Raw genomic sequence first — 13951 nt, 5'->3', positions numbered from 1 at the left:
ATCACATCAATACCGTATTTACCGTATATGTTGGGACACCATAAATTAATTTTAAAAGTAATTTTTTGTGCACTGTATTTTCTGGGACACTTTTTTTTCGAGTCGTAAATTGTGGGACACCTTTTAAATCATTCGAAAATTACATGTTGGAAATTGCATTCCAACTCAAATTTTATTTAAAAAAAATATAAAACTGTGTACTTGAGATAAAACTCTTTAATCTACTGCATCAACACAACCCTTCTCCTGCACACGTACGATCTATTCTTTTGGTACATATTTTTTTAGCTTTCTCATACTGTGAAAATCTGTTACAGCAGAGGTGGGCAAACTTTCCAGTGCAAGTGCCGCATACACAAATTTACACCTTGTCGTGGGCTGCATAGTTCATTAAGTAAAATAATTAATATTTGAAATAGCAAAAACAAAAGGTTTTTCTAAATAACATCTAATTAATTTTCAGTTGTTAATATGTTGTTAATATTTGAAAACTTAAACTTAAACTTCAAAAGAAGCATATTTATTTAATAAACAGAGTAACATAAACAGAGTAAGTGCGAATGATGACTTGTTCCTAGGCTGCATGAAAACCCTTGGTGGGCCACATGAAAGCCCTTGGTGGGCCGTATGCAGCCTGCGGGCCGTAGTTTGCCCACCCCTGTGTTAGAGGCAACACACCACCTGAAGTGGAAAATGCAAGGACAAAAGTCAGATTTTAAAAAAATCTGCACTAGTCTTGCTAATTCTCACACTTTTGACACCCATCTTACCGTCAGTCCATCCAGGAATGCGATCAAAGTACACTAGAGTTTCATCCATTTTAATGATCATATTGATGGCGAAATGATCTGTTTCTCTTCTGGCCTGCACGAATTCATTACATGATTTTATTTTCTCCAAATATTCTGGGTGATGATGGGTCATCAACATCTGTGCACAAAGCACTATATTGTGTCACTTTAAAATTTGTTCCATTGTTTCAATTTATTTTCAAAATTCCCATGAATACAGTTGAAAAGGAACCCAAGTTTACTTCCATATCTCGGCTGTCTTTGTATGTTCAAAAAAATAAATTGGCTCACTTCACAAAATCCATAGTCAGCTTCCGATGTCAGCTTGCTTTGCAATAAAATAACCCTTGTATTGATATCCTTTAAAAAAAAAGTTACCAAAGTTGGCTTCTAAGATCAGCTTGCTTTGTAATAAAAAAAGACCTTTTGTCTTTGTTGTCCTGTCAGTAGGTTCAAAGAAGGAGTTAACTGCTTGCTGCCAGTCATGCTTATTCACCACCAGGGCTTCTATATGCTTAGCATCTGTCGTTACAATTAATACAAAGGAGCATTGATAGTAAGGATAATTTTGTAACCCGAGCTGGTGAAAAGATTGTCACCTGCCCTCAGGTAAATGTGTTTTCAAATGATTTTTATCTGCGAGACTGTCATACAGTAGACCTGGATATAATTCAGTCTTGATTATTTTGCACCCAACACAGTGTCATGTGTGAATGGCGTCTTTAAGATATCAGCTGACTATATCCCTCTTGTTTGCGATTTTGTTGGCTCCAGTTTTCAGTCGGATAACATGTTCAAACCTCTAAGCACAACCACACATAATTGTTTCTCAATGTTCATGTCAATGAACAACGTGGTGTGTGTGGTATCAGACATAATTAATACATGCTACAGTATGGAATCCTATTCTACTTATACGGATTTCGTGGAAGTATTTTATTCTTTAATGCTCATGTTGATAAAAGGAATAAATGATAACAACACAAGGTTAGTTTCTTTCTTTTTATTATCAATTAAGCGTTTTATTGATCTATTTTATAGCAACATGCGGGGGGGGGGGGGAACCACAAATGCAATACAAATTTATTTTGTTTCTTAAATCTTGGGACATATGACCAAAGTGAAAAAAATATTTCACCATATGTTCTGGGACAGATAAAAAATAATTATTTTATCGTGTCCCAACATATGCGGTAAATACGGTATCTGATTGGATACAGCTGAAAGAAACTGACTCAACCAGACTGCTAATTCTTCTGACCAATGAGAATGGCTGGGGGATCATTACTGCACAATGAGACATGTCTTGTGTCAATTTCTCCAATTCAAACCTTTCACACACAAGTTTTTCTTCAGTGTCAAGGCATGTGGATATTATGGAAGTTATCGCACTGAATAACAAACGTGTAAGTAGCTCCCTCACTGGTAAATTGATTAGCTGCTACAAGCTGTAACTCTTTCTTCTGCAAGAGGGCACTTTTTCAAAACACTTTCAGATTAATGCAGAACAAAGGTGATCATTGACTGCTGGCCAGCAAAGATGATAACAACCATGCAATAAGAACTGCTCCCACCAACACTTACTCTCTATCTGCTAATATAGCAATGCTCCAAGTACCTTGCAAATATTACCAGCCATTGGGCCACCTATTTAAAAATGACAGTGGCCTTTCAGAACTTTGGTAACAAAATCCTAATAATTTGATCATCTTACCCATTAAGAACAGAAATGAAATGAAAAGAGAATTACTGGTTGTTATTGTTGATTTGGGTTTAATGCCATTTTGCAGCACAAGATGGACTATACATGGTGACCAGGAAAACTAGTGGAGGAAGAATCAGGGAAAAACCTGGTAAGAACCACCAAACCATGGGAAGCTACTGGCAATTGGGCAAGCCAGAGACATGAACCAAAGCAAACAGAGGTGAAATGGCAGTGATTGGTAAAGGCGAATGCTCTAGAACACTCAGCCACCTGGGGCCCCCGAGAATTATTTGTAAAACATTTCCAATAATGAAGGGTTTAATTAATGTGAATTTAAGAGTACTGTATATAACTGCTTATTAGATCAGTCCAAATGCAAACAACATATACCCTGATCTCCCACTGCATAATATGCTAGTAGATTAGAGTCTATGTTGTTTGTCTCTTGATCATTTCTAACAAACTGCATAGACTCAGATCTTCTGGTACATGGAACTGCCAATCTGTGTCTATGCAGTTTGCAGCTGGATTGGACTTGCTTGCAAGTATATACAGTAATCATAAAATGGCATAATGTCATTTTTATAGTATAACTAGCTGTCTGACAGAATTATCAACAGTCACTGGTTTCAAACTCATTTCAGCCATTAAATTTAACTATTTGCAGTTCTCAAAAGCCATCTCATTGCATACTGCCAGACCTTGCATACAATAATAAAGGGCCTTAACCGTCATAAACCATTCCTCTATGTACTGCATGGCCTCATATACACTGTTAAAGGGTCTAAACCTTCAAAAACCATCCCTCTTCATAATGTATGGCCTCATAAACACCAATACAGGGCCTCAGCTAAAACGTTCCTCTACATATTGCCCAGTCTCATATACAATAAAAAGGGGCTTAACATTCATAAAACCATTTCTCTACATACTGTCTGGCCTAATACACTAATAAAGGGCCTTAACTTTCATAAAACCATTTCTCTACATACTGCCTGGCCTAATACACTGATAAAGGGCCTTAACTTTCATAAAACCATTTCTCTACATACCGCCTGGCCTAATACACTGATAAAGGGCCTTAACTTTCATAAAACCATTCCTCTACATACTGTCTGGCCTAATACACTGATAAAGAGCCTCAACTTTCATAAAACCATTCCTCTACATACTGTCTGGCCTAATACACTGATAAAGGACATTAACGTTCATAAAACCATTCCTCTACATACTGTCTGGCCTAATACACTGATAAAGGGCATTAATGTTCATAAAACCATTCCTCTACATACTGTCTGGCCTAAAACACTGATAAAGGGTCTTAACTTTCATAAAACCATTCCTCTACATTCTGCCTGGCCTAATACACTGATAAAGGGCATTAACTTTCATAAAACCATTCCTCTACATTCTGCCTGGCCTAATACACTGATAAAGGGCATTAACTTTCATAAAACCATTCCTCTACATTCTGCCTGGCCTAATACACTGATAAAGGGCATTAACTTTCATAAAACCATTCCTCTACATTCTGCCTGGCCTAATACACTGATAAAGGGCATTAACTTTCATAAAACCATTCCTCTACATACTGCCTGGTCTAATACACTGATAAAGGGCATTAACTTTCATAGAACCATCTCTCTACATACTGCCTGGCCAAATACACTAATAAAGGGCCTTAACTTTCATAAAACCATTCCTCTACATACTGCCTGGCCTAATACACTAATAAAGGGCCTTAACTTTCATAAAACCATTCCTCTACATACTGCCTGGCCAAATACAATGATAAAGGGCCTCAACCTACATTTTCTTCTGATGATAGTTTATATTAACCAAGCCATGTCTGCATCTCCCCTAGTTTAAAAGTAATTACAGTGCTGACCATATTATCCATATTTGTCTCCCTGTCTGCATTGTTGTGAATAAGTAATTTTTGTTGAGGTTGATGGCACAGTCATATGTCAAGTTGGTCACTTACTGGCTTCAACTGTATCTCAACACAATAATAGCTACATAGTGTCAATTAAACGTTCTGCTCTAAAAATGTAAATATAAAGAACTGTAAAAAAAACTTCAAGATAAAGCCTCCCAAATAAACCTAAACATTAGATACTTACTACGAGATGAAATATAAAATGTTACAATTCTTTAAAAAGGAGCTTTATGTACTTGCTTATAAGACAAGACCAACTACAAACTGCAAAGACCCAGATCTGCTCTTGAAAAATGCGCCAGCAGATCTTGGTCTGTGCAGTTTGTTAGGAGTAATCAGTAGAACAAACAGCATAGACCCCGATCTGCAGGCACATTATGCTACGGCAGATCAAGATCATTCTTGTCTGCTGTTTGACCTGACATATAAGTGCGTATAGATGGTATTTATAAAAAATACAACTGTAAAAATAAAATAAAATAAATCCTTAAATATTAGGTCAAAATCTGTTCTCTAAACTGGCTTCTCTCAAAAAGTCCAGGATTTGAATGAAAAGATACTGTGACGTGAATTAAATTTATCAGCCTGATGTTTTTTAGTATAAAACCTGGTAATATCTGTAAATATAAACAGGATATGCATTGTGTATCTGAAAGTAGCCAGTGGATGACCAGTTGAAAATTTTCACTTGCTAATTCTTAAGTTTTAGTCACAAATGCAACCATTCAAGTTGCAACATGCAGCACTGTACAGGCACAACAAAAATGAATTTTCCTACCTATTGATGACTTTTCCACATGAACATCGGCAGCCACCTCCATTCTGTCCCCCTGTTCATCCATGCTGCTGTTTAGTCGGTCAATACTCTCTCTAGTTATTGAGTCATCCTCAATACTGGAATGAGTTACATCCCCTTCATCCTCTTCCTCATCTTCTACTGGGTAGAAAGGGAAAGAGAACAAATTTAGTAGAAGTTTGTCACACATACATCCCAATGTTACTGATGCATCCCAATGTCACCGATTCATTCCAATGTCATAGATACATTTAATGTTACAGATGCATCAAAATGATACAGACATCCCAATGTCACAGATACATCCCTATGTCACAGACACATCCCAATGTCACAGATATGACCCAATGTCACAGATATACCCCAATGTCACAAATATGTCCCAATTTTACAGAGGTATCCCAATGATACAGATGAATCCCAATAATGCAGATACATTCCAATGTCACAGATACATCCCAATGTTACAGATGTATCCCAATGATTGAGATACACCCTAATGTCACATATACATCCCAATGTTACAGAGACATTCCAATGATACAGACACATCCCGATGTCACAGATACATCCCAAATGATGCTTGTTATACAATACATAGTCCACTGGTGGTTGACATTTTTGTTGTTGTTGTTGTTGTTGTAATGGGGTTTAATGCCATTTTTCAGCACGAGATAGGCTATATATGGCGGCCAGTATTAATGGTGGAGGAAGAACCCGGGAAAACCCTGGAAAGAACCACCGACCCATGAGAAGCTACCGGCAAGCTTTCTCACATACCCACATTAGCCGAGCCCTAGACTTGAACCCACGCAGACAAAGGTGAGATGGCAGTGATCCGTAACGGTGAGCGCTTTAGACCACTCGGCCACTCTGGGCCCCTGGTTGACTTTTAAACTGATGGAAAAAAATTCACAATCATATACAATGTACTGTTAAAATAAGTAAAGAAGTTATAAGAATCAGCATGAGTCAAAGTTTGTCATTCTTGGAGTTGCTATTATGCTAAACAGACAATGAAAATCAAATGAAAGAATCATGAAATGGTTTCCATGCTTTGAGAATAAAAGACAGACTTTGATCTTGACCACATGTGATCTGAATTAGATGGAAGAGTCGGATTGAAATATTACAAGTGTCATAGTATCCACCACAATATTGTTGTGGTCTTTATGATGCTAGGGGTATGGGGATACGTGATTCACAAAACCAGTGGGGTATGTGATCCACAAAACCCGTTCCTACTTGTATCATGCAAGGCAGGATCCAAGATGGACTGGTAAGCTCTTGATCTAGATATATCTAGCATGGAGTGAAGACTGACCATCGTGTGCTTGAGGCATCAGGCCTATTTGTACTGCAAAAAACATGTTCATCTAGTTGAGGTGGTGAGGTTGGAGCTGTGGATGTGGATGCAGCCAAAAGGATCTCATGATTTGCTTATTAGATGGTGAGTCCTCTGCTTTGACATACTTATCCATCGAAATTTACTTATTGAGATGTCCTCATCTCTATATCTACTTCCTGCTAATTCTTCTTCCATACAATGCATATCTGACATGTATTTCCCCAAGTTGTAACCCACACATGGTAAACATGTACCATGGTTACTGTCCACACCCTTCAGGCATTTAAATTGCTTGCATTTAGTCCTGCCAATATTCTAGACTCCATAAACAGAAATGAACAGATAATATTAGCCATGTGTTACCAGTCAAGTATCACTTTATAAACTCATGAAGTGGTCATTACGGAGCCACAACACTAATAGAAAATTACTTGTAAAGCATATGTCTAAATGGCGGCCAATACAAATAAAGTCACTGAAGCATCACTTCTGTAAGTACTGAAGTAGGCATTATTGACTATACACTATCTTTAACACTTCTCTATGTATCTTGACATAAGCTGAATGTTATACAGGCAACATGCATGCAATGTTGCACAGACTTACAGAGGTGGATGCTGAGAAGCAATTAAGTTTTCTAAATTCAACAAATTACCTGAACAACTTAAAAGTTTATAATTTATATTACTGAATAAAAGAAGTTGAGTACACATGACTGAATGCACATAAAAGCAACACATGCAGGTAACTACAAAAAGGCACCTAACATGTATATTTAAGATGAAGGCGTAATTCTACAAAAGATAGAAAACTTCATCTCAGATAGAAAAGAACAAGAAATATCGATGAAGTATACGAGAATTTCATCCAGCTTGCTTGATTGTCGAGTACAAGAAACTCTTAATGTCGGTTGAAGAGGTCTCTCAAGGAAGCATACCACCTAGCATGAGTGGAAGTAGTAACTGGGGTTCAGACAGAATTAGACACCAAGTAGTAACTGGGGTTCAGACAGAATTAGACACCAAGTAGTAACTGGGGTTCAGACAGAATTAGACACCAACCTCTATGTCAAGGGAAGATCAATCTAACTACCACCTATGTTTGTAAGGCAACTTATGGCTTTAATAGCAAAGCATTTTAGCCTGGGGGAGCTAGATTTGTGAGGCAGTGGTTGTAGAAATGTAAACATAAATGGATTACAAATGAAATGAAAAAAAACACAGATTTGGCCAAAAACAAATCCATATCAAGATCTATATGTAGATGGTCTGTGAAGATTTTGAGCAATTACATTTATTATTCTGTTTCAATTTTTTTACCTAATTTGGATGTGAACTTTTTTCTCTGCAATATACACATAAAATATAGCTTAAAAGAAACATCCATTTCTGGATGCATTTGTACAAATACATTGATATACTTGCATAACATGTGACATGCAGCAATAAAAATTACATAAACCTAATTGTTTTATGTTCTGAAATTGAAAAGGGCAGATCAAGACATATGAGCAGAAATGATATGGTTGTTAAAAGAAAACAGGCAATAGTAAGGCAAACAGATGGTTGTTTTTTAAAGCAATAAAAAACAAAGAAAGAAAAGGAAACTGGGATCAAACTTGAGAAAGGGGGTGGGAATGTTGCAAGATAACACTGAAAATGAAAAAGTGTGGAATCATAAGCCTCCAGATTGAAACATTCCAAACATTTCACAGTCACAACATAGCTATATACAAGACAAAGAAATGAAATTGTCAGCTCTATACAATGGCACAAGAACGTGGCAAAAGAACCAATCAGATTGAAGCTAAGTTCTTTGCATCAATTACAACATGAAGAAACCTTCAATTTCTTTTTCATCCAAGTTGTTTCTTGACCCTGCCATCATCTTTGCCAATAAACTCCTTTCCTCATAAAATACGGCCATTTTACTGCCTGTCTCTTGTTCAAAAGTATTGTTTTGTCTTGTATCTTGTGAATGGTGGCGAACCTCATCTTCAAGACTTTTCACTTTTTTGTCTATCTGGTAAGGTTTTACAGATTCTATGGTTGTGCCATCAACCAGAAGGGACATAGAGGGACGGAGGTTTTGCCAGAACTTTGATGCTGGATGAGAAATAAAAACAAAAGAGATAGAAAAGTCTTGTCTTGCAAATATCAAAATGTGTATATCCATAGTCATGATCATTTGGTTTAAAATACTGCTTTCCTCATTAAAAAAATATCATGGCTTGGTAGATTATAAATATGTCCTTTGTAATTTCAGTCACCATCACACTTTATACCTGGTATAATTAAATCTCCATCAGTAGTTGCAATACAAAAGTCACTAGTTTTACTGTCCTTTAAAAAAAACCCACACACACAGACACATACACACACAGACACACACACAAACATTCTGTTACATAATGTTTGGTCCTGTTAATATATGCTACAAATACTAAAAATATGAACAACTTGCAACAATTTTTTTCCTTTAAATTTGTCACTTTTCATACACATCATATGCCACATGGTGGCATAAAAACCAAGCTGTAGCAAGGTCTTAAACAACCACAAGATATTCAAAGTCATGTGATACAAAATTTATGAAACTTCTTAATTCCATTAATACAATGCATTAACAAGCTACTGACAGCACAGTGGAAATATACCATTCCATCACCATACAACTCTCTCAACCATTTACTGACAGCACATGGCATGTAACATTCAATGAGCACTGGTTAATGAGCATTGTTCCCATTTCCTCAGCATGACGTGGCCAATGTCTTAAAAGTGCAGTTAAAACCAACAAAAACAGAAAAACAAATTTCATATCAGATCACCAATTATATGAGATCCTCTATTTACCATAATATCCAGATACCCATATTGATCGTTTTGTAATCTTTAAAAATTCTATTAGCATTGCAGTGAGAACTTTGGGACTGAAATAACTGCACACCACAACTCTACTTGCAAGCTAACAAAACAGACCTTTGTAAAAATGCTCTGCTTGAAAACTGTAGTATTATAACATGACTATCAAATACCTTAACATGACTATTAAATACCTTAACATGACTATCAAATACCTTAACAAGACTATCAAATACCTTAGAGCCAAACATAAACACAACTTTAAATATGTTCATGGAATATGGATGTCCCTCCATAGTGCCTGAAACTGACCCAAACACAAAAATTAGCAACCATATGACAAAACAATGGAGGTATGGTCAGACAAATGTATGGATGTTGTATTACTGATGTAGTTGGGAATAACATCTGTGATAACTGCTGATGATGACACAATCACCACTGAAAAGTGAAATGGCTCTGTTGTGATCTGTCGAGGGAATATAAAAGATGACAGAAAATTTTCCATACCAGTTGGTGTAGACATAGAATTACGGCGAGGACCACCAGTTGGTGTCATGGCAGGGCTTGGAGGCTCCAGAATGTCCCTGTATTTGGATACCATCAGGACGGAGGTAAAATACACTATTGCTAGAGCCAGGAACTGAGCCTGTTTGGTCTCCTCCTGTAAATATAATACACATGGAAAATATCTACATACATGGATCAGTCTAACAGCTGTGAATCTAACAGGCTCTCCAAATGAAAATGACTAAAATTTGTGACAGTTAATCAACAAATGAAAATCATTGGAAACACTGATGTCATTATAAATTATGAAGTTCTGAATTATGTAATACTTCTGAACAATATTTTTCAAAATTTCTCCAAACAATTTTCTAAAATGTTTTAGAATCAGGGTAATAGTTTTTTCTTGAGAACTTTAAAGAAAAGGTTTTACTTTTTGCAAAATACTGGTTTCAAATTCTCATATGCAATAGTGTATACCCATAATTTTGTAATAGCTTCCCTTAACAAAAACTTCTATGTGAAGCCTCAAAGCTGAGGCATGTTCCAATCATAATGCTTCATTAAAATCTTATAATGTAGAATTCCATATTTTCCATTTCAATTTGCTTCCAAATTAAAAAAATCATTCAGATCGGGGTGGGGGAATAGAACATCTATCAATTCTAAATTCATTATTGTTTTGTAAAAAGTGAATTTTATCTTGCAATTGACACGATACCCATTCTTTCCGTATTTAATCAATCCCTCATTACAAAAATAAAAATGTATTTTGCTTCTTTCAATTGCAAAGTAGCAGCTTCTACATGTTGCTAGCAAATATATCAAACAATATTTCCATGTTTTTTATGAAATGTTTTATTTTTAACATCTTTTCTTTTAAAGACAATCCTTTTTTTTATATATTTTCTCCTGTCTTTATGCTCTAAATATAATCATCAGGTATATCACAGATTTCATATTCACTGATGAAGATAGAGCTGTATAGCTCCTGACTAGGATGGACTGATCATCAACCGAGGACAGAACGCCATAAGCCACATTTGATCAAATACTCAGTCTAACCTGGATATTGTACCATTCTCAGTTGAATATGGCACAGGACATACCATCCTCAGTTCCATGTGGTATAGGACATACCAACCTTGGTTGAATTTGGCACAGTACATACTATCCTCAGTTGAATGCAGCATTAAGATATACCATCCTCAGTTGAATGCAGCATTAAGACATACCATCCTCAGTTGAATGCAGCATTAAGATATACCATCCTCAGTTGAATGTCGCATTAAGATATGCCATCCTCAGTTGAATGCAGCATTAAGACATACCATCCTCAGTTGAATGCAGCATTAAGACATACCATCCTCAGTTGAATGCAACATTAAGACATACCATCCTCAGTTGAATGTGACATTAAGACATACCATCCTCAGCTGAATGCAGCATTAAGACATACCATCCTCAGTTGAATGCAGCATTAAGATATACCATCCTCAGTTGAATGTGGCATTAAGATATGCCATCCTCAGTTGAATGCAGCATTAAGACATACCATCCTCAGTTGAATGCAGCATTAAGACATACCATCCTCAGTTGAATGCAGCATTAAGACATACCATCCTCAGTTGAATGTGGCATTAAGATATACCATCCTCAATGAATGCAGCATTAAGACATACAATCCTCAGCTGAATACAGCATTAAGATATACAATCCTCAGTTGAATGTGGCATTAAGATATACCATCCTCAGTTGAATGCAGCATTAAGATATACCATCCTCAGTTGAATGTGGCATTAAGATATACCATCCTCAGTTGAATGTGGCATTAAGAAATACCATCCTCAGTTGAATGCAGCATTAAGATATACCATCCTCAGTTGAATGTGGCATTAAGATATACCATCCTCAGTTGAATGCAGCATTAAGACATACCATCCTCAGTTGAATGTGGCATTATGACATACCATCCTCAGTTGAATGCAGCATTAAGATATACCATCCTCAGTTGAATGTGGCATTAAGATATACCATCCTCTAGTTGAATACAGCATTAAGACATACCATCCTCAGCTGAATACAGTATTAAGATATACAATCCTCAGTTGAATGTGGCATTAAGATATACCATCCTCAGTTGAATGCAGCATTAAGATATACCATCCTCAGTTGAATGTGGCATTAAGATATAGCATCCTCAGTTGAATGCTGCATTAAGACATACCATCCTCAGTTGAATGTGGCATTAGGATATATCATCCTCACTTGAATGTGTTACAGGGCATACCATCCTCCCTTGAATGAGGCACATGACATACCATCCTCACTTGAATGAGGCATACCATCCTCTTTTGAATGAGGCATACTATTCTCATTTTAATGAGGCATACCATTCTCACTTGAATGAGGCATACCATCCTCAGTTGAATGAGGCATACCATCCTCAGTTGAATGAGGCATACCATCCTCAGTTGAATGAGGCATACTATTCTCAGTTGAATGTAGCAAATAGCATACAATACTCAGTTGAATGTGGTAAAAGGCACACCATCATCAGCTGAATGCCACATATGGCATACCATCCCAATCCTCAACTGAATGTAGCAAAGGTCATACCATTTTCAGTTAAAAGTGACACAGAGCATACCATTCTCAGTTGAATGAGGCACTGGGCATGAATGTGAAATAGGGCATATAATCCTCAGCTGAATGTGTCATTTGGCATATAATCCTCAGTTGAATATGGCACATGGCATATCATCCTCAGTTGAATATGGCATATGGCATAATACTCTCAGTTGAATATGACATAGGGAATACCAAAAGGATTAATGTGGCCTATGGCATGTAGTTTACTGTTGAATGTGACACAAGGCATGCCATTCTCAGTTGAATGTGACACAGGGCATGCCCTTCTCCACTGAATGTGACACAGGGCATACCCTTCTCCATTGAATGTGACACAGGGCATGCAATTCACAGCTGAATATGTTTCAACATGTACAAACATATCAAAATGCTGTATAGCTGTTGCCATCTTAGTGGGATGTGATAATCACAAACTGTATTTACCTCTTGTGTCTTTATGCTCTTACACATCAAATTAATCATCTCTGTTTTGCTATGCATGAAAATTTGATGTGAGAAAGCATGACGAAATGAGATGTATGCATAGGTTTTCTTACCACATCTCTGTAGACTACAGCTCTAAGTCTGTTGATATCCATGTCTTGTAAGAGTCTGTGTGCATCCTTGATTGGTGATGATTGTTCACTCAGATTTTCAACAATATTCTGCAAAAGATAAAAAAAAACTTGTTTAGTTTTAACGTATGAAAATAATGAAAAGAAACTACTATGCTATGTCACAAAAATTTTCATGCGTACAACTTGTCTTAATTAGGCATGAGAACTCAATTCCTGAAAATACTGTTTTAGCAAAATAAATAAAAAAGCATGTATTACCACTGACCATATCTTTAAAAAATTAATGAACTTAATAATTTACTATGACTTAATGACATATGTGTTACAGTTTCTATGATAATTCCATAAATGTGACCTTTATTATTTCCCCACAGAAACATCTAGTGTGGGGATATAGAAAATGTCTATGGTTTTATTATGTACTTTAAACAGTCCCATTAGTTTCATGGTAATTGCAGTATCCAGTAGAACTGACCTTAGTTATGTCAAATATTCACAGCTTCCTTAAATAGTAAACATGTGCCTGCATTCAATGAACTACTTTTTGCTATGACTAAATAAAAATTGTGCAATAATACTGAATGCTGACCACATAATAAATCTGATGCTCACCAGAGGTCAGCAGTGAGTAGCCTTTTCTATCTGAAACCTGAGCCAGAGAACTGTTTGAGAATGATGATGTACATTATTATATCATCCAAATACTGAAAATCAGAATACAGTACATCCCAAGACTTAAATTGCAAAGAGATAGAAAAATGAAAATACTGAAAATTAACTGCTAGGGATCAC

The 13951-nt window shown here is 36.4% G+C and overlaps 1 protein-coding gene across 4 annotated transcripts in view; it reads right to left on the bottom strand.

The window, feature by feature from the left end:
- LOC149798288 (neurobeachin-like) overlaps window positions 1–13951 on the bottom strand; it is a 561888-nt gene that overhangs the window by 418224 nt on the left and 129713 nt on the right. For 2 of the 4 annotated variants that reach the window (XM_089963435.1, XM_089963437.1), the window contains exons 28-30: window positions 13139–13246; window positions 9954–10107; window positions 5214–5372 (exon numbers count right to left, since the gene is read on the bottom strand). In XM_089963435.1, the coding sequence (XP_089819561.1) occupies window positions 5214–5372; window positions 9954–10107; window positions 13139–13246 (421 nt within the window). Of the gene's footprint in view, window positions 1–5213; window positions 5373–8420; window positions 8685–9953; window positions 10108–13138; window positions 13247–13951 lie in introns of all 4 variants that reach the window. The other 2 variants (XM_089963438.1, XM_089963436.1) reach the window with 2 other exon arrangements.

The sequence above is a fragment of the Sinohyriopsis cumingii genome, chromosome 6 (assembly GCF_028554795.1).
Source record: "Sinohyriopsis cumingii isolate HCF-2022 chromosome 6, ASM2855479v2, whole genome shotgun sequence".
In the NCBI taxonomy this organism is placed as follows: Eukaryota; Metazoa; Mollusca; class Bivalvia; order Unionida; family Unionidae; genus Sinohyriopsis; species Sinohyriopsis cumingii.
The sequence above is the reverse complement of the archived record's forward strand: the minus strand, read 5'-3'. Positions and strand labels throughout refer to the sequence as shown.